Source organism: Lepidothrix coronata, unplaced genomic scaffold (genome assembly GCF_001604755.1).
Source record: "Lepidothrix coronata isolate B3197 unplaced genomic scaffold, Lepidothrix_coronata-1.0 Scaffold150, whole genome shotgun sequence".
In the NCBI taxonomy this organism is placed as follows: Eukaryota; Metazoa; Chordata; class Aves; order Passeriformes; family Pipridae; genus Lepidothrix; species Lepidothrix coronata.
This window is the reverse complement of record NW_016690330.1, coordinates 2,232,467-2,257,475: the sequence shown is the minus strand read 5'-3', so window position 1 is coordinate 2,257,475 and position 25,009 is coordinate 2,232,467. Positions and strand designations below refer to the sequence as shown.

At 51.7% G+C, this 25,009-nt stretch overlaps 1 protein-coding gene across 1 annotated transcript in view; it reads right to left on the bottom strand.

Annotated features, from left to right (window-relative positions):
- Window positions 1-24,505, bottom strand: part of KDM2A (lysine demethylase 2A) — a 34,975-nt gene extending 10,470 nt beyond the window's left edge. The window contains exons 1-13 of the mRNA XM_017828590.1: window positions 24,404-24,505; window positions 24,054-24,081; window positions 22,673-22,777; window positions 9,074-9,212; window positions 8,287-8,365; window positions 7,064-7,110; window positions 6,585-6,763; window positions 5,715-5,821; window positions 5,303-5,396; window positions 4,652-4,805; window positions 3,564-3,679; window positions 2,958-3,084; window positions 1,703-2,124 (exon numbers count right to left, since the gene is read on the bottom strand). Of these exons, the coding sequence (XP_017684079.1) occupies window positions 1,703-2,124; window positions 2,958-3,084; window positions 3,564-3,679; window positions 4,652-4,805; window positions 5,303-5,396; window positions 5,715-5,821; window positions 6,585-6,763; window positions 7,064-7,110; window positions 8,287-8,365; window positions 9,074-9,212; window positions 22,673-22,777; window positions 24,054-24,081; window positions 24,404-24,423 (1,617 nt within the window). The 5' untranslated portion in view covers window positions 24,424-24,505. The remainder of the gene's footprint in view (window positions 1-1,702; window positions 2,125-2,957; window positions 3,085-3,563; window positions 3,680-4,651; window positions 4,806-5,302; window positions 5,397-5,714; window positions 5,822-6,584; window positions 6,764-7,063; window positions 7,111-8,286; window positions 8,366-9,073; window positions 9,213-22,672; window positions 22,778-24,053; window positions 24,082-24,403) is intronic.
- Window positions 24,506-25,009: the final 504 nt, after the last annotated feature.

Here is a 25,009-nt window from a genome sequence, read left to right as displayed (position 1 = left end):
CAAAGTGCCACGTCCCACCATGTGACGCTCCAGGCTCAACTCATGACAGGATACATACTTTTCCACATGACCCAACTTAGAGAGACCCCGAAATCGTGATCACTACACAAGAGGCTGTGGGACAAGGCAGCATTTTCCTGCTCCATGCCTGCTACCCTCTGCCTGGGGACACTGGATAGAAGAGGGTGGCAGGAAGCGTGGCAGGACATCTGATCTGAGGGGCAGATCAAGGATGTCTGGGTGAGAAAACACCACATTCTGACCCTGGGTAGCACAGACCAAAGTGGGGTTTTTCCCAACAGTCCTTGGCCACATCCCAGGTCCATAAATGACCTTACCTGCTGCCACAAGGACAAGAACACCAGCTGCAATTGATGGCCCTAGTTAAAAGGTTTAGCTAGAAATGTCTTAGCCTTTTTCAGGTTTTACAAGCCAATCTATACCAGCCAGTTCCATCACCTCTATGGAAAACAGAAGTTAGAAGAGTGGTTTGACAAACTTGTCCCACTTTCTCCAGCCACCGTAGGGTGGTGACTAAGCATCTTTGTGCCTTGAGGATGCCAGTCCTGAGGGCCAGAATCCTTCTGAACCTCCAAGGACAGCCAGCTTTAAGGAGCAAATCCTCAGAGAAACTGTCTGGGACCACAGGGATTCTCACCTGCAGCTCACAATCAGAGACAGGGATGGGGGGGGAGTCACACCAAAACCAGAGGCACAGATTCATTTGCTCCAAAATATTAACAAATTCTTTGAACAGGTCTCAAAACCCAACTGAACACCAACAACCTTGACTGCCCTGCCTTCAAAACGCCCAACACCAGCCTCCTTTTCTCAGTCCAAGGGTGAGACATGGTGCTCACAGCTTGAGCTCCTCCAGAGCATCACACAGGGGCTCAGAACCACATGTGTCACGTACTCTAAGGTCACAGCACACACAGAAGGCTTGAAAAGCCACAGGAAACCAGAAGTGCAGCCTTTAACAGCACCAACATCCACTCCTTCAGTCAGCACAGCCCACCCTGGGACCTCAGAGCTGGATGTCAGCTTTGATACAGGCAAGCAGCTGAACAGATCACCATCAGCAAGTAGGGGAGAAAGCGGTAACTGGTTTTAGGGACTAAAATGGACTTGTGGGGAATAAAGTGAGGCTGATGGTCTCACTTCAGTGCTGAAGGGGCTAAAACACCAAAGCTCATGGGGTCAGCTCAACAGGTCTGGCAACAAAGGGAAATAAAACCCCAAACAACCCTCACCGAACTTAAAAAATTGACTCATGTTGCTTCAGGTCACACCCTGGGCAAACAATCCAAAGAAACAAGGCCAAATTCACCTGGGCAAGGACGGGGCTCCAACCGTCACGGAGTCCACAGGCAGAACTGGAAGTGAACTGCATCTCCAAGAGGCACTTTGCATTGACACCCATGAGGGACCCAGCCAGGGCCCAGAGGGTCCCCAGAGGGGTCTCAGCCACGCTGGCTGGGAGCACTCACTGCTCCTGCTACCCTGACCCAAAATCCAAGGGCTGTCCCTCAGGTGTGACATCAGCCTCACGCAGAGGAAGAGGACACAGAGCCTGCAGACACATCACCCCCTGCCCCAAGACAGGTCAGGGTCAAGCCTTTTCACTTCCAATACCACAATGAAGCAGATGCAACCTGGCATCCCCCAGGAATGCCAGTCCCTGTGGCAGCCCCAGGCCTACCTTGACGTCAGCGATGAGGGCATCCTCATCCTCGATGCCAGTGGGAACACACTTCTTGTGCAGAGGGAGCGACTCCAGCTTGTCCACAAGGCAGCGCAGCCCCTCCAGCTCGAACTGCGTCAGGTGCACCTTCCTGTTCTTGCGTGGGCTGCCCCCGGTGGGGTCCCAGGCCTGGCCGTTCTGGGAGCCCCGGCTGGAGTCGGAAGAGTCTATGGATGGGGTCTTCTTCAGACCCGGCAGGCTGCTCCGGCAGCTCCTGCCCAGTTCATCATAGTCCACATTGGCACCATTGGCGATGGGGCTGGTGAGGATGGACCGCCTCGTGACCGGCCGCCTGGGCTCCTTCCCTGCTGCGTCCTCCTCCTCGTCCTCCTCCTCCTCCTCTTCCATGTTCACCGAGTCCGAGGAGCTCAGCTCCATGTCTGCCACGATGGAGAGAGAGTGAGAGCACAGCGGGCAGGTTTTCAGCTTCTAGAGGAACCCCTCCCAGCCACAACAGATACACATGGGGACAAGGCAAGGGGAAAGGAGGGGACTCGTAGCAGCTGGAAAAGAACAGCTAAAACTCTTTCCCATTCCTGGCTTGTTTTGTGGGAATGCAAGGCAACAGATACGGAAAAATATCCCAGAGGAAAAGATAGCAATGCCCTTGACTGAATTTTATGGAATCCTAGAATAGTTTGGGTTGGAAGGGACCTAAAAGGTCATCTTGTCCAACCCCTCTGCCACGGGCCCAGGCATTTTCCGCTACATCAGGTTGCTCAAAGCCCTGGTCAACCTAATTTTGCTTTGGAGGGCTTGGGATCTCCAGCCACTTGGTCCTGGGAGTGACTCAGGACCTTGATCCTGCCTTCATGACAGGAAAAACAGGATGTGGACTCACTCATGACTGTGAGGTTGCTGAGCCCTTGCAAGTAACTTTGACAACACTTAAACCCCTGCATGTAGCAGCCCTAACCAGCAAGAGATCATTCCTGCCCCAGAGCCCACAGCACTGTGCTGGTCACTGCAACTTCCCTCCACCTCTTGTGTGACAGGCTTTGTGTGTCCCAACAAGGCCAGGAACTGGTGTGCTGGTTTTGCAGCTCTGAGGAACCTGGGCTGTCGCAGGGGCGAAGGAGGAAGCAGAAGTCTGGCTGGTTTTGGCTTCCTCAGAGGAACACCCAGCCCACCACACTGCTGAGCCAGTACCCCAGCAGGAAGATGTAAGGAACCACTCTGGCAGGGGCAAGGAAGGAATAAGGGCTGGGCTTACCCATACTGAGCGATTCCTTCTGGAAGTCCTTGGTGAGGTGTGAGCGGCTGGTGATGCAGTACACGTAACGCTCCAGCACGTACCAACACATCTCGTAATAGAAGGGGTAACGAAACTTATTTGGGACCTGCAAAACAAGGCAAGAGGGTCTGCTCAGGCCTCCTTCACCACCATTGCACTCACAGTTCTATTACTGCTGCCTCAAAGCAGAGTGATCCCCTCTGGAGATAGGAAACACGTGTCCATGTGTAACAGCATCATTCCTGCTTCTGGCAGCCTGATGGGATTCTCCTTGCAGAAGGATGTTATCACCAGACAGGGCACAGACCAGGCACTACTCGCTTGCCAAGCCATTAATATTTCATTTTTCTTTGTCAGGGTTGCAGCTCTTCCCCCACAGACCTTCTAATCACGAGTACCAGAGAAACTGACAGATGCCACACCAGGTTTGGCTGAGTGTCCAACACAGCCCAGGTGTGTCTGAAGCTTCTCTGCAGGAGCTGAGCACTGCAGGCCCACATCTCCCCAAGTAACAAGCAAGAACACCCATGTGCCTGCCTGTTTCCCCCCACCCTTCCTGCTCCTGGCTCTCCCACAGGTCCTTACCCGCGTGCGGTCTTCAATGCTGTAGATCCGAAGCTGCATAGGGATGTTGAAGCTGTGTAAGAAGTTGCCCCCAAAAACCAGCGTGTCCATGGGAGTGTACACAGCATGGATCCAACCTTGGAGAGAAAGGAGAGTTGGAAGAATCCTGAGCAACAATATGACGTCAAGGTCTCACAACTTCCAGTCCTTTTCCATCTCTGAGGAACTCTGCTCTTCCGAGCAGGGCTGTCAAATCTGCACCACCTTCACATCACTCAGATAAGCCCACCCTGACAGTTACACCTTCATCTGTATCCAGGTTAGCTGCAAGCACAAGATTGGCTACTGACCCCTTGTCACATCAACCAAGCCTAAAAGCAGCTGGGGGCTACAGTGGGACCATGTAGACCCCAAGTCATACAACACCAAACTCATTTGGCCCCCTTCCATAGTTTTTTTATCATCCTGGTGTTGTTCTATATTGTTTCCTAATTGTGTTGGGCCTAAGAACATCAGCAACAGTCTACCAAAGTCTGTTCCAACAATTAAAACACTCTCAAAGTAACTCAGGTTCCAGCTCTGTTATCTCCGAGGCTAAGCAATCCAGCCAAGTCCAACATTTGGGGAATTCCAGCACGGGTTTCCTTATGGCAAAGCCACTCAGTTCAAAAGAGGTGTCAGTTGTGATAACAGGACTCAAGTAAGTTGAGCAATCCCTGCTGTTTTCTGTTCCTGGTCCTGCTGAAAGCTACAGCTCTGCAGAGGTGTCATGAGACACCAAGGAAGCTAAGGAGCCTGGACTAACCTTGGGCCAGCCTGTCCTCAACCTGCACTGTTCTGGGTGTCAACCCCACAGGATCTGGGAAAGCCTCCTCTGATAGTTAATCAAGTGTGATGTGAGCCAGCCACAGCTTTCCTGTCACTTGGGCTGAATCCACAATGCCATGACAGGCGTGTTCTGGGAGGTGGGAAGCAAGAGGACAGAGCCACATCACATCTCCTTCTCCCAGTCACTCATGAGGAAGCTAAATCCTGCCTATGTTCAGGAGTTTCAGTGTCTCACCAGAACCCTGGCCAAGGCCAGGATGCCCCTGCCCATGCTGTGGTACCTGAGGGGATGACAAAGGTGTAGCCCTGCTTGAGCTCGATGCGCTGGCACTCCGACACTCGGTCCCCAAGAAAAATGTCTCCCTGCTTCCCTGAGAGAAGCCAGTTTTCATAGAGCTCCAGGTTCTGGGGTGTAGGAGGGATCAGCCAGAAGATCTGCAAATAAAGATAACACACATATATAAGTCCTCATATAATGAACAGTTACTGACTATCCCCTGCTTCTTTCAAACATCTGAATCTCTTCCTCTCCCCTCTCTCAGAGAAATTCCCAGTAACATGTCCTCAACAGATGCCCCTCTAAAGAGGTCAAGCAGCTGAGCAAGGTCTTTCCCAACTTGACACACTGAGTGCCACAGGTAGCTTGAGCTTGGGATGCTTTTTAAGTATTTACATCAGAGTCCAAAGATGTAGAGCCCAGGAAAGACACCAGAGTGCTAAAGACAAGGAGATATTTACCTGAGTATTTCTGCCACATTAAAGCTACAACTGAACTAGAGATCAGCACCTGTCTGCCTCCACGTAACATAAGTTTAGGGTGGAAAGACCTCAATTTGCTGTCTGGGACCTGCATCCTCAAGGATTAACAGGAGAACAGACTAACATCCACTGTCCTAAAGCACCTGTAGTTGTTCCAACAGGGACTGTCCTACCTTTCCCCCTCGGTGGATGTGGTACCACACAGAAGTGCCACCAAAGTCCACATGAAAATCTGTGTAGCAGCCCTTGACACTCATCAGACAGTACCTGGTGGAAAAAAAGGTGATGGTAAGTTGAAAATGAGTGGTCATCCATGTTTTGGAGCAGATATAACACATCCAAAGGAAATGGGCCCCCTAAACCCAGGCCAATGGCTCAGAGCAGTGCCAGAAGCCACGTGATTCCCCTCCTTCCACACAGCCAACGGGCTTAAATAACTGACTGCAGTGTCCTTACAAGTGTCACCCGCAAAATAAACAGGGAGACTGTGCCTCCTGCTTCCCCCTGGTACAATATGCTGCTCCCTTGGGCAGTTCTCTTGCAAGGGATGCTTTGCTGGCTGCCACAGCTCAGGAAGTCACTTACTTCTGCACCTTGGGATACTGCATCTCCAGGATAGCATTTGTAGACTCTGTCTGACTCTCCTTCAGGTGTCTGGGCCACATATTATCAACCCAGTCAATCAAATCCACCTATGGCAGAAAGGTGGGAGATGTGAACAGAGAGAAAAGGGATATAGCAAACCCTTCTGCTAATTGCAGGTGGCAACCCCCTTTTTGTTCCCATCCCAGAGCCAGCAACCTTCCCAGTGCCACTGGGTAAATCCCACACATAAAGAACTTAGGATCAGATGTTCTGATGCCAGCACCAGGCTTACATAAAAAACATGCAGGGCAGCATCTCCTAGGGTGGGATTCAACTCCCTAAGCTTCAGGAGAGCCAGAGATGTCCAGGCTCCCTCTGCAGTTTACAGGGAGAAGTGAATGGCCCTACACAGCTGCCCCTTCCCTTCCACCATCTGCAGAGGGAGTTCAGGATGTCTGTCCATTCCATCCATCCCACCTTCCACTCTTCAGTAAGAGCAACTTGTTTTCCCACCACAAAACAGCTTCCTGCCCCTCTTTCAGCACACCTCCAATCCTGGTGTCCTCTGCCCTCAGAGACTTCAGCACTTGGCACCAGAAACCCTCCCTTCCACACTGCACAACCCTCTGGAGCTCCACTTCCACGTCTCCAATTGCTGACAGCTAAGGAACTCCCATCATCTCTCTGCAGAGTGACATGCCAGGGACTTGGCCATGGTCACCACAGCCTGACTGGGAGATCAGCTCCAGCAGTTTCCAGAGCACACACTCTTGAGCCCATGCAAGTTCCGAGAAGCCCCTCTCCTCCCACATTCCAGTGCCAAGAGGACCAGGGAAAGGAGATCCCTGCGGAAGGAAGAGCCATGCTCACCGTGGCAGGTCTCTGCACTAGGTTCTCCAGTTTGGTGTGGCTGAACTCCAGGCTGATGACATTGTAAAGCTTCTCCCTCTCCTCCTCTGGCGTTTCGTAGTATCGCGCCCACTGTGCCATGGACATCTCGATGTCCCGCTGTGTGTTCACATCCATGACATCCACCATCCGTCGGCTCCCTGCCACAACACACACACGTCACTGCAACCGCCCTGTGCACAATGCACCACTCAGAAGACTCCAGGAGATGAGATCCTCAGAGAAGCCACCCACACAAGTGTGATGTCTTGGCCTCTCCCAGAACTTCCACACCCACATCAAACAGAAGCTGCTTCAGGTCAAATTAGACCCAAGAAGGTGATCCCCTGGGTAAGGGCAGCTCAGGTCCAACTAGCTGCACTCTGGGGAGCCACGAGACCTCAGCTTAAACCCAAAAAGAGTCTCCCCATTCCTCCCTACCTGCAGGAGGTGACACTTACCGACACACAGCCGCACATCATTCACGCTGAAGTCCGGATCCGGCATCCTGCAGGACAAACACCTTGCTCAGAAACCATCATGTGCTTCTGGTGCAGACCCTCCCCACCTGTAACCCAGGTATTGCACCCTGAAGGTGCTGCTTTGGGGTGTGTGCAGACCATGGCATTAGATCTGTAGGGGCGCAGGTCTGGGGTGAAACAGCGGGACAAACTTCTGGCTCAGGAAGCAGATTTGGGAATAGGATGTACCATCTCCAGAGCACAAGTCGTTGTACAGTGACTTCTGGCAAAGGAGCTAAGCGATCCCAGCCCTCGTTTTAAAGGCTGCTCGTGTGAGTTATCCCAATCCAAAGGCATAGCCAGACCAGTACATGCAGTATATTCCACTGACACAGCAGAACCACTCCAACTGTTTGTACTGGCACACTTCTCTGTACAAACACTGCTGTCACAGGCAGAACAGCCTGGCAGCCATTCGAGCAGCTCTTGACCCAGAGAAATACCCAAAAGCTCAGGAGAAATCTAGTTTCAGCCACAGTCTAATCCTCAGTATCAAATCTCTGCCCTCCCAAATCACCGAGCAGTTAAAACTGAGCCTGGCACGACTTCCTACCTAATTCACCCCAGTACAGAACATCCTGCACTGGATGAGATGTCACCCACCCATTCACAGCCAGCTGGGGGGGGTTCAGAGCAGTGCTGCTGATACTGGCTCAGAGAGTTTGTGAGGGGTCATTTATTCCTCTAATCATTGTATTAATCAACTCCCAAAAAACACTGACCCAGCTTTACACTCAAAGCTGTAAATCTCAATGAATGTACTGCAGCAAGAGAGACATAGAGCAGTTTAGAAGTTGGATAAAGCGGGCTGGAATTCTGGAAAATGCCAGAAATACTACAAATTGTTTGACTCTCTGGCAATAGATGCCTATGTTACTAGGAAAGAAACCCAGCCAGACGTTGCATCAGAGCAGCAGTGGGACTTTCCAGACATTTGGTGGAATTCTGATCACCTACAGCCAATTCAGTACTCTCATTTTCAGTTCAAACAGACTAATAAGAACGGGATAACTGAGGTGGAAGATATCTCTCTCTGCTCACTGCACATAAAGGACAGGACACAGTCATACCAGCTTGGCAGAGCCAGATCAGATCCCACACAATGTGGGGAGATGAAGGAATTGGGCCAGAGTCACCCACCACTCTGTGCCCCCAACACTTACTTTATCCCCAGGCCGTCCGAGCTCCTGAAGATGAGAGGGTCCCTCAGGCCACCCCGCTGGATATACTCAACTGTGAAGTCTGGTGCAGGGAGACAAGAAGAGGGAAGGTTTAGGGGAGGCTCCTTCAGAGGATACACTGAGGTTAAAGCATCTCTGGAGATCTCTAGTCCAACCCTGCTCCCAGCAAACTGACTTCTGACTTGGATCAGGCCGTTCAGGGCAGTTGAGACTTGAGAACCTCCTCCTATCTCTGTGGTCAGCTAAAGAAAACCTTGTTCCTCACTTTTTTACACTCCTTTGGAGATCCTGGAACTCCTTTGCAGCAGTTCTGGGAGCAACATGGTGTGTGCTGCTGATAAGCCTCAGACAGGCCCCCCAGGGAAGTGGGAGTTTGCTCCAACAGGGAAAACAGCTTGGATTTTGGTCCTCAGTTTCCTAGAAAGCTCACAGCCAAGCAAGAGATGCCTTGAAGAAGCGCTCCTCCCTCCAGGAAATCCTCCCAAGCTTGTGTGATGAAAAGCCATCCCACTGAGCCGTGTGCATGGTGAAAGGAAGGGGAGAGATCCCACACAGTCCTTGAATTAAACATCTCATAGACAACATGTGGCTGCAATTACAGGTGGTGACCCAGGAGAACCCTCCCATTCCTGGCTTCCACGTGTCCCAGCCAACCTGCAACGCTGCAGATCAGCTCCCTGCTCTCTGGATGAAGCAGCTGCCATGCCATTTCCCTACACACATTCCCTGGCACCAGCCCTGCTTACTGATTAGCAACCCCAAGACAAACCTTTGCCTTCCATGAAGACCACAAAGGTGGAGTTAAATTTGTTGGTGGACAGCTTTTCCTCGAGGTCAAATGTCCTCTTCCCTTCAATTTCATCGTCGGAGATTCCATCGTCCTCGTAACGCCGCCTCATCGTGCCACGCTGAGGGGAGAACACAGCTCAGGGAGTGAGGGAAGAGTTACGGACCAGGAGGAACAACCAGAGCCTCATCCCAACCCAGCACAGCTCAGCCAGGGGCCCTGGGGAGCCTGGACTCAAAACACACCACTGAAACATCAGATACGCTCTTCCTGCATCCACATTTGTGCAAGTTGGGCTGTATGGGAGAGAGAGGATCATTCCTGATGAATTCTAACACAGAAATATAGGAGGAGGGGAGAGAGTTCAGAATAACTGAGGCAAAGAAAAAAAGAATCAGTTGCCCATTTTTACAGGTGCATCAGTATTTTGCTGCACCAGAGGTAAAGACATTTTGTGAATTTAAATGTCTGCCAGAACACCAAGTGATAAAGGAAGGGTTTACACTGGAGACAAAATTCTCAAGTTTTCATGTTTGGCCAGGCCTGTACACGAAAGGTGATTTATTCCCTTGTTTGTGTGGGGAGGACTAGCAGAGGGGAAGGAACCCTTTTCTTACAGGGTCTCCCAAGTCCATCTGTGTGGGGATTCCTGACAGACATCCTCTTCTGGCATTGCTGGATCTGGAAATAATTACTGTCCCCAGCTGTTGGCCACCTGGCTAGGGAGCAGCCAAGCTCTGGCAGAACCCTGCGTGGGAATGCTCCCCAAATCCCCCCCAGATAAAAGGCAACCTGCTCTGAATTAGCCAAGCTAATTTAATCCCCCCAATTAGGGATGCTCCCTATCAAGCGTGCACACCAACTGTTGGGCCAGCAGACAGCCAGGATGGGATAGGAGGTGACACAGCTGCTGTCACATCTGTGGCAGTGTCACAGCCTCAGCAACACCACTGGAACCAGCCACGGACCATGAAAGAGAAAGGACTCCCTCATACACATGCACTGCCTTAAAGAAATTCTTAAAATTAGTTAGTTTAACCAGTGCAGGAGGATGTAGGGACATTAATAAAAGGGCTTTCCACCCACTCCCTGTAACATTTAATTTTAACTGACAATTTTAAGCAGGCTGACGGGTCCACAAGGAGTTCCCCAGCCATCAAGGCAGAGCCATTTATCCGTTGTTAACACCTCACTGACTGCACGACAAAAACGTGAAGGACAGGGGCACAAACAGCTTATCTGCCAGGCAGGAACAACTTCTCCTGAATGGGGCACTTCAGAAAGATCCTTAAACAAGGGTCTGTCCCTCTCAGAGCTTGAATGCTCTGAGGATTAAACAATCAGGAAAAGGGATGTGTGTTTGCTCTCCTTTGTCTTAAGCCCTCCACTAAAGATGGAGAGAAAATGGGAATACTTACTTTCCTTGATTTTAATAATACAAAGATAAAACTCTTTAATTACAGGTTTTTAGAAAGACAGAAAAACGCATTTAAAAAAAAACCAAAACAAACAAATGGAGGTGGCATAAGCATAATTGACCTATTCCTGGGGAACACTTGGAATTTCACACTGGGCTGTGCGCACTAAAAACTGGAATTCCCAAATGCCCACTCTGCTTCTAAACTGAGACTGCCTCTTCAAAGGATATGCATCAGAGCATGAAGTTAGAGATGTAGAAGTTTTATGGCTGTGTTGTATCAAAGGATGAGTCCACCTTACAAAGCACTTTTCCTTAGAAATCACAGAATCCGTTAACCCAGCGTGGTGCTCAGCTTTAAAATGAGGGCACAGAGCAGATGTAAATCCCCTTCCAGCAGGACTATCTTTTCCCTTTTCCCAATCCCAGGCAAACCCAGGATTACAGGTCCCAGCAGGCAGCTCTCTGTCACTAACTAGAGGATATGCATAATGAGGCAAAGGATTCCGGGCTCTGTAGTCCACGGTCTCACCTGCTTTGGGATCAGGTGGGTGGTGGCTCACTGCAGGACCAGGCTGCCGCTTTACCCCAGACACTCACTTTTAGGAGGAAAAGCAGTTCTTGTCTTCACTGGGTACAAAACCTCATGAGTGGGGGAAAAGGTTTGGCACGGAATTCTGGCAAGAGGAGGCTATATCCAAATCAGTCCCTCAATAACTTATATTTGGCTCCCAGGCCGGAAATCTGCATGGTATTTCAGGGCTCCTAGTTAAGTGTACCTTAACTAGGAGCAAGGTTACATTGGGCTAAAACTCAGGTAAGTCCCATTTGAGCGCAAGTCTCAGGAAACCTGGGCTGGAACACAGCTCCAGGCACAGACATGATGACCAGCCATTGTCTGTCCTTCTGGAAGTGGCACCGAGCCAGCACAGGCTCTGGATTGTGTAGAGCAGCTAATTCAACAGCAATGTGACCATGTGGCTGGGCCTGATCCCAATCCCTCTGGTGTCATAGGCGGATGCTGGAGATGCCACGAACAGGAGCTCCTGCTCCCTTCCCATCTACCCACTCCAGCTTTAGTGCCCAGTCACTCCAGTTTGGCACCTGGACTGTGAGATCACTTTGTCTTGGCTAATCCTGAGCACAAACTTTGAGGACAGATCCCACTCCCATCTTCTGTGAACGTGCAGTAAATGACCTGGTCCCTCACTAACAAATCTGGAGGTTTTACGACCAAACAAATATGATGTGTCTCAGAGGAGGCCACTCCACCAGACCAGCCTGCTGTGGATTCACATTACATGAAACTACGCTCCAGCTGGATCCACCCATGGATCTGCGCTGTGGGATCCGGGAACCATTCAGACTCTTTTCCCAGACCTCTTTCACAGCACAGCCTCCAAGACAAACAGGTTGGAACCTTCAACCCAAACCACTATGATAAGGCAACCACACCAAAAGTGTACACACCAGAAAACAGGCAGGAACACCTTGAACTCAAACTCCTTTGCAATGGGGAAACAGGGATGCAAAACACAGAAGAAAGGATTGTCTCCTCCAGCCCAGCAAATTCCAAAGTCTATTGCTCTTGTCATCAGCAAAGCATCAGCCACAAAACTCCCTCAGCTCTGCCTGTTCCTGTGGGCAGGGAAGAGTTTGGCCTCCTAATTGGCACAGCATGTAGGAGAGCAGGATCCCAGCCGTGGCTGAGGACCCAAAAGCACAATACAAACAGCTCCCATCCCATCCTACCCAGCCGGGGCCACAGTGCTTTCATGTCATTGTTGTCTTGGAAGGGTGGGGAAAAACAATATTTCAGGGCCTGCAGAGCAGGCAGGAGGAAGGAAAGGCTTCTGTGCTTCCAAGAGTGCATTTTGAGAGAGGCAGCATCTGCAGCTTTCCCCTCCTGGAGTCTGCAGCTCCCTCACAGCACAGTTACACAAACCATGGTCCCCCAGCTCCCCAAACTGGGTCTCTGTACGAGGATGGATGTGGTTAGTGGATGCTCCAAGACCCCCTTTCCTCTCTGATGTGTTTTGATCCTCCCCTGACACGCAGGGAATTGCTGCCTGGTTAAATAACTGGTACAGGTGACACCTGCAAAGGGCAAGAGACACTCAAAGCCACAGCAGGCTAATGACAACCTCACCTTCCCCCTGCACACACTCAGCTGTGCAAATCCTTCTGGCAGCACTGAGTTTGACCTCTTCCTGGGAAAAGCCAGCTAGCTTTGTCTCACAGCCTGTGCCAGGGATGGGGCTTGGTTAAGTACCCCTTCCCAGAAGATTCATACAGCCCTCCTAACTCTTCTTCCTGCTCCTTGGAGCAAGCCCATCCAGGCAGGTCTCACCAGAGAACGCGAGCAACTCCCAGCCCTGGGGTCTCAGACTAGGACCACTTCTTCCTGGGGGTGGCTCTGCTACTGGGAGCTCTTCCAGTGTCAACCAGTTCAGCCAGGGATGCACAACTTCCAAAAAGAAGATCAGCAGATACCCCCAAAACTGCCATCTGTAAAAGTGTCCCAGGTGAAGTTCAGCTCCAGTGAAGCAAGAGATCGAGTCAGGCCCATAACATACATGAGTGTTCAGCAGCAATATTAAAATAGCCCATTTTTTTCCAGCTTTCTGTTAGGATTCAGGCATTTTTCACCCTTCTGAGAGTTTTTCACCCTTCTTTTTACTAAGGAAGAACTGACAAGTGGTCCAAACCCTTTCCCCCTGTGTCAGGCAGGGTCAAGAAAAGGTTTATTCATCCTCCCAGACCAGCCAGCCAGCAATTCCCATCTAAAACAGCTGTCCTTCACCATTCCTTTCTGGTCCTCTTGGGTGCCACTCAATTAATGTAGGAAAAAGGAAGCATGAATATTAATCCTGCTGACAGCTATCCCTTCTATTCTGATCTTTTCACCTGCAGTCTCCTTCTCCCAAGGAAAGTGCCTCATGTAGCTCCACAGTGGTACTCTTCAAAACTTCCTCGGAAACTTCTTTCCATGGAGCACAGCCCTCTCTAACAGCAAAGGAACTGACATCAGCTGAAGAGAGCCAGAAAACCTCTCTCCTGTGGATTTTTTTTGAGAGAAGAACGAGTACAAGGTCACATTTGAAAAAAAGAACAAGCCGTCCTTTCGCTGACAGAGCCTCCTGTATTTACAGACTGAAACCAACACACACCACAGTATTTTAGTCACTTCCTGTCCTGTCTGCTGCCATCCCCTCCCTCATCTCCCAACAACTTCAGGAACCTCCTCCTGCTGGGTCACAGCTCCTTCCCCCTCTTCAGGAGACCACAGCACCCTCACTTTTCCTCTCCCTATGCTTGTTGTCTTTCCAGAGCAGCTTTCCTGGTGTGAGGCCTCCCACAACTCTCCCTTATTCCTTTAGAGAAAAAAAATGACATGAAGAATGCAGTGAAGTTTCATCCCCATTTCCAAAATCCCTCCTTCCAGGTATTAACTTCCACCTGGTTCCCAGTATATGTATAGAACAGTGTGATTTACCAGTGCATTTCTTTTCCTCATCCCATCCCTTTATAGGTTTACTTTGCCCAAAATGCACCCAAATTGATAATAACAAGCACCAAACTGGTAATAAACCAACAAGCTCAACTCTCCTCAGTTTAGGAATTTAACTTCTCCCATATTTTTACAGCAAACAACTGTGGCTCTTGCCCAGATAAATCCAGGCCACCAACATCCAAACTTGTGTATGAGTGTTTTGATTTTGAGTGTGGCAAAGAGCAGCACCCAGAATTCTGCCTCTGAGAGCTTGTCCTGAGAATCTCCAGCAATTTTATCCATGGGAAAGGGCTTCATTCTTCTGGAGAGGCACAAGGCAGCCTGACAGGAGGATGGACAAGCAGGCTGTGATCAGACTCAGGGTGGAGCAGGTGCCAAAGCCAGAACAGACTATGCAGGGAAGATCTTCCCTTGCAAGTGTTTCCAGATACACCAAGAAGCAAGGCACCCAGATTACGACACCCAATCAGGAGTCTGCCAGGTCACTGCTTATCTTAAGCACAGGAGCTCTTTTTTTCTATATCCCTCTCCTCCAAGCCTGCACCTCCCACTTCAGCTCCGGAACTGAGCTCCAAGCTCTGGAGCGTAAGCACAGCAGAGAAGCAGCAGGTTCCTCCTGTGCCTCCCCACCTCCAGGCACTTCAGTTTCTCCTCAGCTCCTCTTCCTCCTGTCACTCTTGGGGTACAAAGAGTCCTACAGAGGTAGATCCATGTTGTTCTGTTAATATTTTGGCTCTGCAGAGCCAAACAACTGCAAGTGCCTGGGAGACGATCAATAAAGCAGTCCTGGACTCCCTGCTCCACCAAATAGAAGGAGGCACCACTTAGGATCTGAAGAACAGGCCATAATCGCCCCAAGAGGAACCCAAGAACCAAACCATCAAGCTTAACTCAGGTTTAACACCCCTCACCATCTCCTGTCTCTCTCAAAACCTGGAGAGCAGAACAGGTGTATCCCAGGTGGCACATCCCTGGACAAAGACGGACTCAAAGCACCAGGCCGGGAGTAAACAGGATCTACGCAGAACTGGAGCCCTTCCAGGCTTCACAGCTCCAGGAGAGATTCCTATCACAAGCAGGGCTGGCAGCGATTCAGAACGACTAGGGAGAACGCTTTGGTTTGCACTTCTGGGTTACAAAATTGAACGTACACAAGGAGTAATTGGGGAATTGGAGCAAGGTGGGGAGACAGCATGGATGGGCCAAGGAGAAGTCCAGCAGCTGCTGCTAAACCACACACTGACCAGCCAGAGCAGCAAAACCACGAGGCAGAGGAACATGCTAGATCAGAACACAGATGGGCAGGTCTGGCAACAGTCCCAAAACGGAAGCACTGCTCTTAGGGAAGGATACAGCTCCTCACTCCAGTCACCTGCAGCCTATGTCACACTCAGACACTGCCCCCACTGGCTTTCATGGCACTACTAAGCCCCCCACTGCCTACACCTACCACCAGCCAGAGCACCTGACACCTGGACAAACCCTGTCTGGATTCCATGACAGGTTGAAGCAGCTCCTGCAGGACCATCAAACCCTTCAGCATGCTCCATTCCAGGGCTGAACACTGACCCTCTGAGTGTTAAAAGCCACCCTTCGACATTCTCATTTCTCAAGGAGACTGAGAAAACCCCTTGAATTACATCCCACCACTTCCAAATCAGAAGAAATCCAAGGAAAAAAAACTTGTGTGGACCCCTCTCCCTGCCAAGAGTCCCCAGCACATGCCCTGTACAGTTGGTTAGATGAGCACTACCAGCTCTGCTATTCCTTTTGTTTTGTGCAGTAAAGCAACAGTCTCCCCAAAATGGAACAAAGTAGACCAAACTTCCCCCAAAAAGGCAGGATTGAAGATTATACACATTTAATTTGTTTTCCCACTACTGAGCCCGCACAGAGAAGGAGGCAGAGACCCAGGACAGAGGACAAACAGAGCCACGAGCACTCAGAGGTGCAGCTCACCCTGCAGAAGCAGGTCAGCCCTAAGTGACTTCACTCCTCCCTGGGACAGCCAGAGCACCTCTCTGTCTCCAACACAGTGGGGGATCAGAGGATTAGCTTGGATTTTTTAATCAGGGAAAAGCTCACCCTCCAAATTTCCCAGGGTCCCAATCCAACCCTGCAGAAACCTGTTGCCAGTTCTGTCCCATCACACCGACTGAACGAGGCTGGACCACCAGAGGACTTGGATAACAAAAACACAGGAAGCTTTGAGGTTTGTACTGCAATTCCTGCTAAGCTGACACTGTTCTTTAAAGGGAACAGCAACAGGCTGCTTGAATTGTAGTTTATAGGGCTGAGGATGCTTAGGAAGAAAGAAAACAACACAGGGCCATTGGGAAGAACACAGACAATGTGTGAAACCAGCTACTAGGAAGGACATTTCCTCCATACTCTGTGCTGTTACACCATCCCTACACACTCTCCCTCCCCCTCTGCTCCACGAGGAGCCCAGGATTTGTCCTTTCCTTGCTCCAAATGGGGCAAAGGGGCTCAGTGACACATGGAAATATTTATGCACAGCAAATTAAAGACACTGAGGCAGTCTGACCTTAAAGGAGCATGCATTGCCAGCCCTCTCCTTTCCACTTCCAGCTGCTTCAGTTCAATCCTGAGATTACAGGGGTACATGGAAGAGCTGGGACAACTTTTATCAACTGATATTTTCTCCCAAACTCTCTCAAGATTGCCTCAAACACGACATGATTCTGCTCTCAACTCCCAACCCTGAGGACCAGCACCAACAAAAACCACAGATGATGCTCACACTCCAGAGCCTCTTGCTTGACCTAAAATGGTGTGTGGGGCAGCTTTACTAAAGCTCTTTAGTGCACAGAGTGATGGCTAAAAAGTGTAAAATTCATCGCCCTGCAACCCTGGGCAGATTTCAGCCCAAAAACTTCTCTGGTTTAAGTTCCTGGAACTTCCACAGGGATTCAGAATCCCTGGACATCCAGCTCGTGCTGTTTCTACAGTAACACAGATGCACAAGCATGGACACAGAGAAACAGAACAGACAGAATCCCCATCCAACAGATTCATCTCCTCTCCCCCACCATGGATTAACAGGCCACACTTTGTCACCAGGTTTATCTCCTTGGCCCCCAAAAATCATCAGTGCCCTTGCCAAGGGAGATCTGCAGGTATCCAAAGGTGGGCAGCATGTGGAGTTCAGGCCACTGTGAAAAGGAAAGAAGAACACCAAAGTTCCTCACAGTGCCCAAAAGGCTCACCCACCATTCCCTCCTCTGGAATCAGCAACACTTTTATCAGCAGCAGCACCAGACATTTCAAGCTCATTCCCCTCATACATTTCCAGAGGACGGGATTAGGGCAGCACCTTGTTTCTCCACCTTCTGAGCACACCACCACTTCCCTACACGTGTCATTTCTCCCCCAAACCCACCCAGGGACCTGTAGATCCCTGTCTGGGTGGCTCCTGACATGATTAAGAAGGTGCTGGGCATGCAGGGACTGCTCTCCTGACTTGTTGGTGTCACCTCCAGCTGGGATAACCCCGTGAAAATCCCCTCCTGATTTCTACAGGAGACATAAATACAACTTGTTTGGTAACTCACAGGTAACTTGAAGTGCTCCTGTGCTGTCAGGTTCCTTGCTCTTAGTCAGCACTGCAGCTCCCAGGACACACTCAAGGCACAACCAGGCTTGGAATAGTAAGAATCCAGCAGAGATATTCACCTCTTGCATCCCTTTCTGCTGACATGGAACATCCAGTTGGTTTCAGGGATATATTCTCCCATGGACCAGCACACTCATGCATCTTGCAGGATCTAAATGCTCCGAGGGATTTCTAAAGCTTTCCAAGAATAGCCTTCAGTTGCTGCTAGCTTCCACCAAAGCCCTGCACAGACCAAATCTGAACAGTCCCTAAATTATTTAGAGCTCAATTATTACACCTGGGTCATTTGCAGTGACTCATTTGTAGTGTGTCCAGTTTGAGGCATGTGGGAGAGATTAATTACTCTCCTTGCATGGGTCCTGTCTAGACTGGGAAACTGAGGTGTGTCCAGCAGACCAGGGACATTTGGCCAGACTGGGTTTCACACAGGGCACATAGCAGAGGAACTCTGAGCCCTTCCAGGCAGTGGGAGGGTGCTTAGCTTGACAGGAATTGCCAGTGTCACATTTCAAATGGAGGTGTGTGATATAAAACCACCCAAATTCTCACTCAGTGCATGTGGCTTCAGTGTCTGTGGGAACAACACAGGCAGGGTCACCCCAGCACACACACGAGTCCCAAGTCAGTGGGAACAGCCCTGGGAAAAATCAGTATCCAGCAGGACTGGCCTCTGCCAAGCACACATCTGGGGGTGACAAACACCAGCAACCTCAAGGAATCATTACCTGGCACTGAGCAGCTTTACAGGACAAACGAAAAGTCAGGCTGAACCTGATGGGATTGCTCCTTGCATCCCACTGTTGGGATAGCATGAGCCATTCGAGATGGAGCAACACAAGGAGGGCAGAAAGCTGCATCCTCCTCTTTGCCATCTTACCTGACACAAGCTCTGTCCTGCCAGCCCACAGCCTGCTCCCCCTGACCTCCCTTTCAGCTTTGAGGCCATTTATCCCTATCCTGTGGGGATAAGGGCTGGAATTTTGTAATGAGTGTCCTGCAAACATGCATGGACCTTCCTGGGTCCATGGCTTGTGTCCTGCATTGACATCACCCCATCCAGCAGAAAGGATTTGGTACCCTCAATACAAATAAGTCGGAAAACACAAGATTCCAGCTGCTGTGACTCCGGGCATCCGTCAGAGCCAGCAGTGTCATCACTCAGGCACAGGCAGTGCACTCCTGGAGTCACTCCACAGCACACACAGCTGTGGGAGGACAAACCTCATCCTCCACACTCCCCAAGCTTCATCCCTCAGCTGATGCCTCCACGTGCTGTAAAGCCCATTTGAACTCTCTCCCAGGGGAGAGTGTGGACACCGACATGTAAGGACAGGTTTGGCAACTGCTGTTTACAGGAGAGGCTTCAGGTTTTGGCTGGTAGAGACAGGCAGAGGCCTCCTCTCAAATTTCACGTAAGGATCTGACCAGAGGGCAGGACAGTGCTAGGGCAGGACACGGACAGCCCCGAGCCATGGGAGAGACAGCTTTTCCCTCCCTGGCTCCCCTCTCACCTCCCAAATACTCCACAGCACTTGACACCAGGCAGGGCTTCTCCTCCACAAGCCCATTTCCCTTCATGGGTGTCACAACCACCTCCCACAACCAAAATAAGGGTGACACTGCACCCAGACAGGGATGGTCATTTGGGGGCAGCAGTCCAACACCCTCAGAGAGCACCCACAGCCCCAAGGGAGGGTGAGGCTTCTCCTCGGGCTCTCTCCAGCAGCAAAGCCAGTTTAAGAGGTTCCTACCCCACCCTGTCTCCCCATCTCACACTTCTCCAGCCTCGGTAGGTTTGCTGGTGGGGCAGGTAGTTTACTACCCCAGCACAGACAACAATTTGGATTAGGTGCTTCCCCACTGCCAACTTCCATCCAGGGCCACAATCCCTAATTCCCTGAGGCATCATTCAGCTCAGGGGCATCAGCTCCTGAGGCACTGACTGAGGGAGGGAGAAAACCTCTTAAACCAGCTCTGCCACCCCAGCAATCCTAACTGGGAACCACACCCTGACATACAGACTGCTGACTTGACGGCAGCGGGGAGACCACGATGGGCAGGATCTGTTCTCTGGATAACAGCACTCTCCTGCTGTGCTCCCAAGCCATTCCAAAGTGATCCAGCCCTGCTGCCCTTCATTCCTCACCCTGATCATTGTCACTGAAAGCCCACGGCATCACTCTGGTGATGTGCTAATCCCAGCCTGCAATTCACAGGGTCTTGCTACTCTTAGCTCACAGCAAAGGCCTGGCAAAGGGAGCCCTGGAGCAGGGAGATTTCCTCACACTCCAGCACCCAGGAATATGCAATGACTCCCCTGCAGAAGGACAGGCAGACTCTGTGAGGAAACACAGCACCAGGCCGACTGAACTTCTTTATTCTTGCCTTTGGGAAGTCCAGGCTCCTCGTGGGGAGCCTGGTGTGACATGGGCTGGGTGCAACCACCCAGTGACAGCCAGTGAAGACTTCCAAGTCTCGGAGAGGGACCGTGGCATTGTTAGTGCCAGGGCTGGACTGTCACTCAGGCACAGGACACAATGGAGCATTTCAGCTCCTCCATTAAGGGCCTGCAAAACACACAACTCCAGCTTGAAAAGCTGGCACCTCAGAAGAATTGCCTCGTTAGGCAGCTGAGGAGAACATTTATACAGAATGAGGAGAAAACTACTCCTGCAAGTCCCATCCTCCACTACTCAGCCTGGAATCTCTGGGCCAGGAACATGGATATCCCATATCCATGTGTCCTCTCCACCCTCATACAGCATCACCCACCGCCTGTATGAGCCTCACCAGGACACAGCTTCTCCCACAGTTTTTTCTGAATGTGTGCAAGGCATCCTCCTAGTGATACCCCTGCATCCTGAGAAACTCACCCAGGCCTTTATAATCCTGGGAGTCATGGATACAGAGCCTGAACTTGGGAGCAAGCACAAGTTAGAACAGTGCAACCCACCTAATCTGTCATTGCGCCACAGGGGGATGTGTGAACTGGCAGAGAATTCTTGTAGGAGTGAGACTACACCCGGAGCAGAGGTGAATTTCTCCTCCAAACCCAGATCTTTCCCTAACATTGACAAATTCATTCAGAAAACAGACATGCATCAGATTTTTGTTGAGCCAGAGGAAGGCAACAGTACTGCAAACTAAATAAAATAACATAAAACATTCAAGATTTCCTCTGTTTCCTGATGGAAATCAGTCAGGAAAAAGATGCTGTTGCTGTGATTACCTGACACACCAGAAAACAAACTTTTTTTGCCATCTCAGGCCATCAAAACATGCAATTAATTCAGCTCCTTCACCACTATAAACTATTCTAGTCCAGGCTGTCTGGCTACTTAGATTATTTTCCTTAAATATATATTTTTTTTTGCTGTCACACACACTGAACCCCAGTCATACACAGCTGATAGCAGCAGAAACACTGTACTAACCAACTACCTGCTTCCCTACCTGGAACTTTTAATTTAGGCCTACTAAAACCAGCTCCCAAGCCCAAGGAATACACAGGATATTCAAATAAGTCATATCCAGCACTTTTGCCTTCCTTGATAATTCAAATCATGCTTTACAGAAGAAAAATAATTATCTTTTAAAGGCACTTCAACAAGGGAGTGTCACCAACACAGCGAGAGCACAGAATGAGCTGGAAGTTTCCAGGAAAAGCAAGGCATGAGGTAAAGCTGTCCCACCACACAGGGGTCATGCCTCCTCCTCTGGGCCACAGGCCAGCACAGAGAACACACACACAAGTCCAGGTGAGCCTCATGCTCTGCTTGCTGCACGTGTGCCTTCCCAAACCCCTTAAGCACCGAGCTCATCAGTGTACAGGCATTTATCCAGCTTAGCACATTCTGCTGGAGCCCAGCCCACCTGCACCAGGACATCAACTCTCACTGATTTTTATTTGACAGATTAGAAGCATTTTTAAACCAGTAAATCCATGGCTGATAGCCCCCTTCACCTGTTGTGTCTTTATCCAGAGGTTTTGGGTTAGTCCTGGGTCGTTCCCCAGTCAAACCAGCACCTTGAGTTGTGTCCTGCACACTTGTGGGAACCAGTGTGCCAGGATGAGGGAGGAGGTGGGATTGCTGCTGTTGCCAAGTTAAAACATCCACCAAAACACTTGGGAGCTCTCCACCACCCTTTCCATGGCCAGCACCCAGAACTGAGGGCAAAGCTTAATGCCAAATACCACATGGCCTCACACCAAATGAGTCCAGAGTATTAAAGGATAAGGATTTACCTTTATGGGCAGCACCTTGAAGGTGAGAGAACAGGTAGTGCTGTGACTCAGAGACCAACACCATCACAGAGCTGCCACTTGCCCTTCCTAGGGGTTTACAACTGCCTCAAAACTGTGTGGGAGACACAGCAGCTTTCCTGGGATCTCTGGGAATATCATCTCAAACTCTCAGAGCAGCTGCTCCCAAGCTGTTCCCAGTCACAGCCCAGTTCCCAGACCATGGGATTCACGCAGTCCCCCTGAACAGCAGCACAAACACCAGACAAGCCAGAGCTCCTGACAGGGCCTAACTGGGACCTGACTGCTGGAACAGCTCCCTCCAAAAGAACACAATGAGAGAAGACACAGGCACAAGAAAATCAGCATCAGGCTGAAGTTTTCTCAGATTTCACAGCACACTCAAACCAAGGCCCACAGAACAGTCACACGCAGTGTTTCAACTCATCTCCTTGTTCCAGACACACAGACAAAACCTGTTGTGACAAACTACACTGACACTTCTTTCATGTCCCTATCCCAAAGCTCCTTACTCAGCCTCCAACCCTCCTCCCCTCTTCCAGAGCCCAGCAGCCAAATTCCCTTCAACCTTGGTGACACAAAAGAACCCACAAAGCCACTGCCAGGCAAGCTCACCCCTCTGGGCAGGCTGCAGCCATCCACCATAAGCCTGTTTGGGTTGTTCGACCCTCCTGCCAGGAAAAGCCTTCTCCTCCTCCAGTTCCAACAGAACCAAGACCAGAATAGCATTGTTTAGGGCCAATACTGACCAGTCTTTGGCTGTAACGGATCCGCTCTTCCTCAGGCTCCATCTCCGACTCCTCTGAAGAGAGCGAAAAGGACACGCCAGGACTGCTGTCTTCGTCCTCTTCCTCCTTGGAAGCCAGAGGGAAACAGTGAAGCAGGACATGGAGACACAGGACACCTACACCCCCCACCTCCCTGTTCTTTTTGGGACTGACCCCACAACCCTGTGCAGCGCTAAGAGAACACAGTGGCTGAGCCCACCTCAACTTTTAAGGCTCCCATTCTAATTTAGGCACGACCCAGTAAATGACTTCACCAGCTGCTCTGTAATGTGACAGGACCTGCAAGTCTCTCATCGGGAAAAGGCCTTTGCTCCACTCTACCACCAGCCCAAACAGCAGCTCCGTTGGCCCACAGTGGGATAAGAGACAGGGAAGGTGCTGTCAAACCCTCAGTGGTAGTCAGGGAGCAGCCTGGCTTCCCCAAAATAACGCATTAGAGAATCAACTCCTCCAAACAACACAACCACTGTCCTCAGGATCTCCTCTACCGTGGCATTTGGGAGAAGCTACACCAGCACAGAACATCTCCCATGAGCAGGGAAGGCACATACATACAGCACCCAAGCAAGAAAGCACTCAGGGATCTAACTCCTGACTTGAGGAGACCCAAATGTTTGGATCTCCAAATGTGCCACCTGGTGACATCGCACAACAACCTGGGAAAACCTCCCGAGGCGTCAGATGGCATCTACACTCTTTTTTTTTTGTTTTTAAGGGACAGGAAGGAACCAAAGCCCGGGTATATCGAAGCTCTTAATCCCCAGGACTATGCCTAAGCCAGACCTTCAGGGGAAAGGGTCGGGGAAACGGGGTCGGGAAGGGGGGTCGGGGAAGGGGATCTGCCACCCCGTGTAACGTTATAGGACCGCTACCACCACGCAGAGAGAACTTGCTCCCTCCTGCTCCTCTCCGATCCTCGGGTTTGACAGCAGATCATCCCCAGTCCCGCCAACACCTTCCCCATCCCTGCCTCCCTTCGAGCCTCGGGACCAGGACTCCCGGCTCGGCCGAGGGAGGCAGTTTCCCCGCACTTGCGGAACTCTGTTTATAAACAACCGGACAGCCGGGAGTGCAGCGCGCCCGCCACGCCGCGGGGCGCGGGGGAGACCCCCGACCCTCCAGGTGCCCCTGGCCCGGCCCCGCCGGGGCAGGACAGACGGCGGGGGGCAGGGAGGGTCCCCGGGGAGCTGTCAGCCGGCACCCGCCGCCCCCTCCCCAACTTCCCGGCGCGGCCTCCGGGGGCCCGACTCTGGGAGACCCGCCCGCCCCCGCTCCCGCCCGGCCCCGCGCCCGCGCCCCGCGCCCGCCCCGGGAGGCGGCCGGTGACCCCCGCGGTGCTCACCAGGTCTCTCCTGCGCCTTTGTCCTCTTCTGCCGCCGGCACGGGGGGGGGAACAGAACACACGGAGGAGGGGGGAACCCCCCGGGTCAGCAGCGATCGCGTCCCGCGCTCGTCGCCCTCCCCGGCCCCGCCGCCCCCGGCGCGGGCAGCGGGCGCTGACAGCGCCGCCGGCCGCCTCCCGCCGCCGCGGGCCGCGTCCCCCCTCCGCCGGCGCCACCGCCGCCGCCGCCACCGCACCCCGCCCCGCCGCCGGGTGCCGGAGCCCCGCCGCGCCGCCCCGACCCGGCCCGCCCGCCCCGCGCCCCCCCGGCGCCGCCGCCCCCCGGCCGGGACGCGAGTCCCCCTCCTCACACAGGAGCCGCCGCCGCCATTTTGAACCCGTCAGAGCCTCACATACACACCGACGCCGCGCGCACGCGCCGCACGCACAGCGACCCCCCCTGCTGCCGCCCCCCCCTCGCGCGCATGCGCTGGGCGCCTCCACGGCCCCGCCCCGCCTCGCGCGTGCGCGCTTCCGCGGTGGCCACGCCCCGTCTCCGATTGCCGCGCCCCCTTTCCCGGGTGGCCACGCCCCCGATGGCCACGCCTCTGGTGGGGGAGCCGGAGGGGGAGGGGCCCGCAGGGAAGGGACGGTGGGATTTTGGCGGGGGGAGGGGGTCGTGGCCCATCACGCCCTGCTCGTGGGGTCCCTCGGTGTCCGCGCAGCCGTGCACACCTGTATGGGAGTCTGCGTGCAGAGATGCGGGCACATATGTGTATCTACATGTAACTGCATACAACTACGTACAGCTATACACGTACATATCTACATACAATCTACGTACAACTGCTTAGATATAGGCTACAGATACTAAGAATATAGTTATAAAATATATATAGTTATATATATAATATGTATAGTTATAAGCTAACAATATACAGTTATATGTACGGTTATAATTATATATATAATAAATA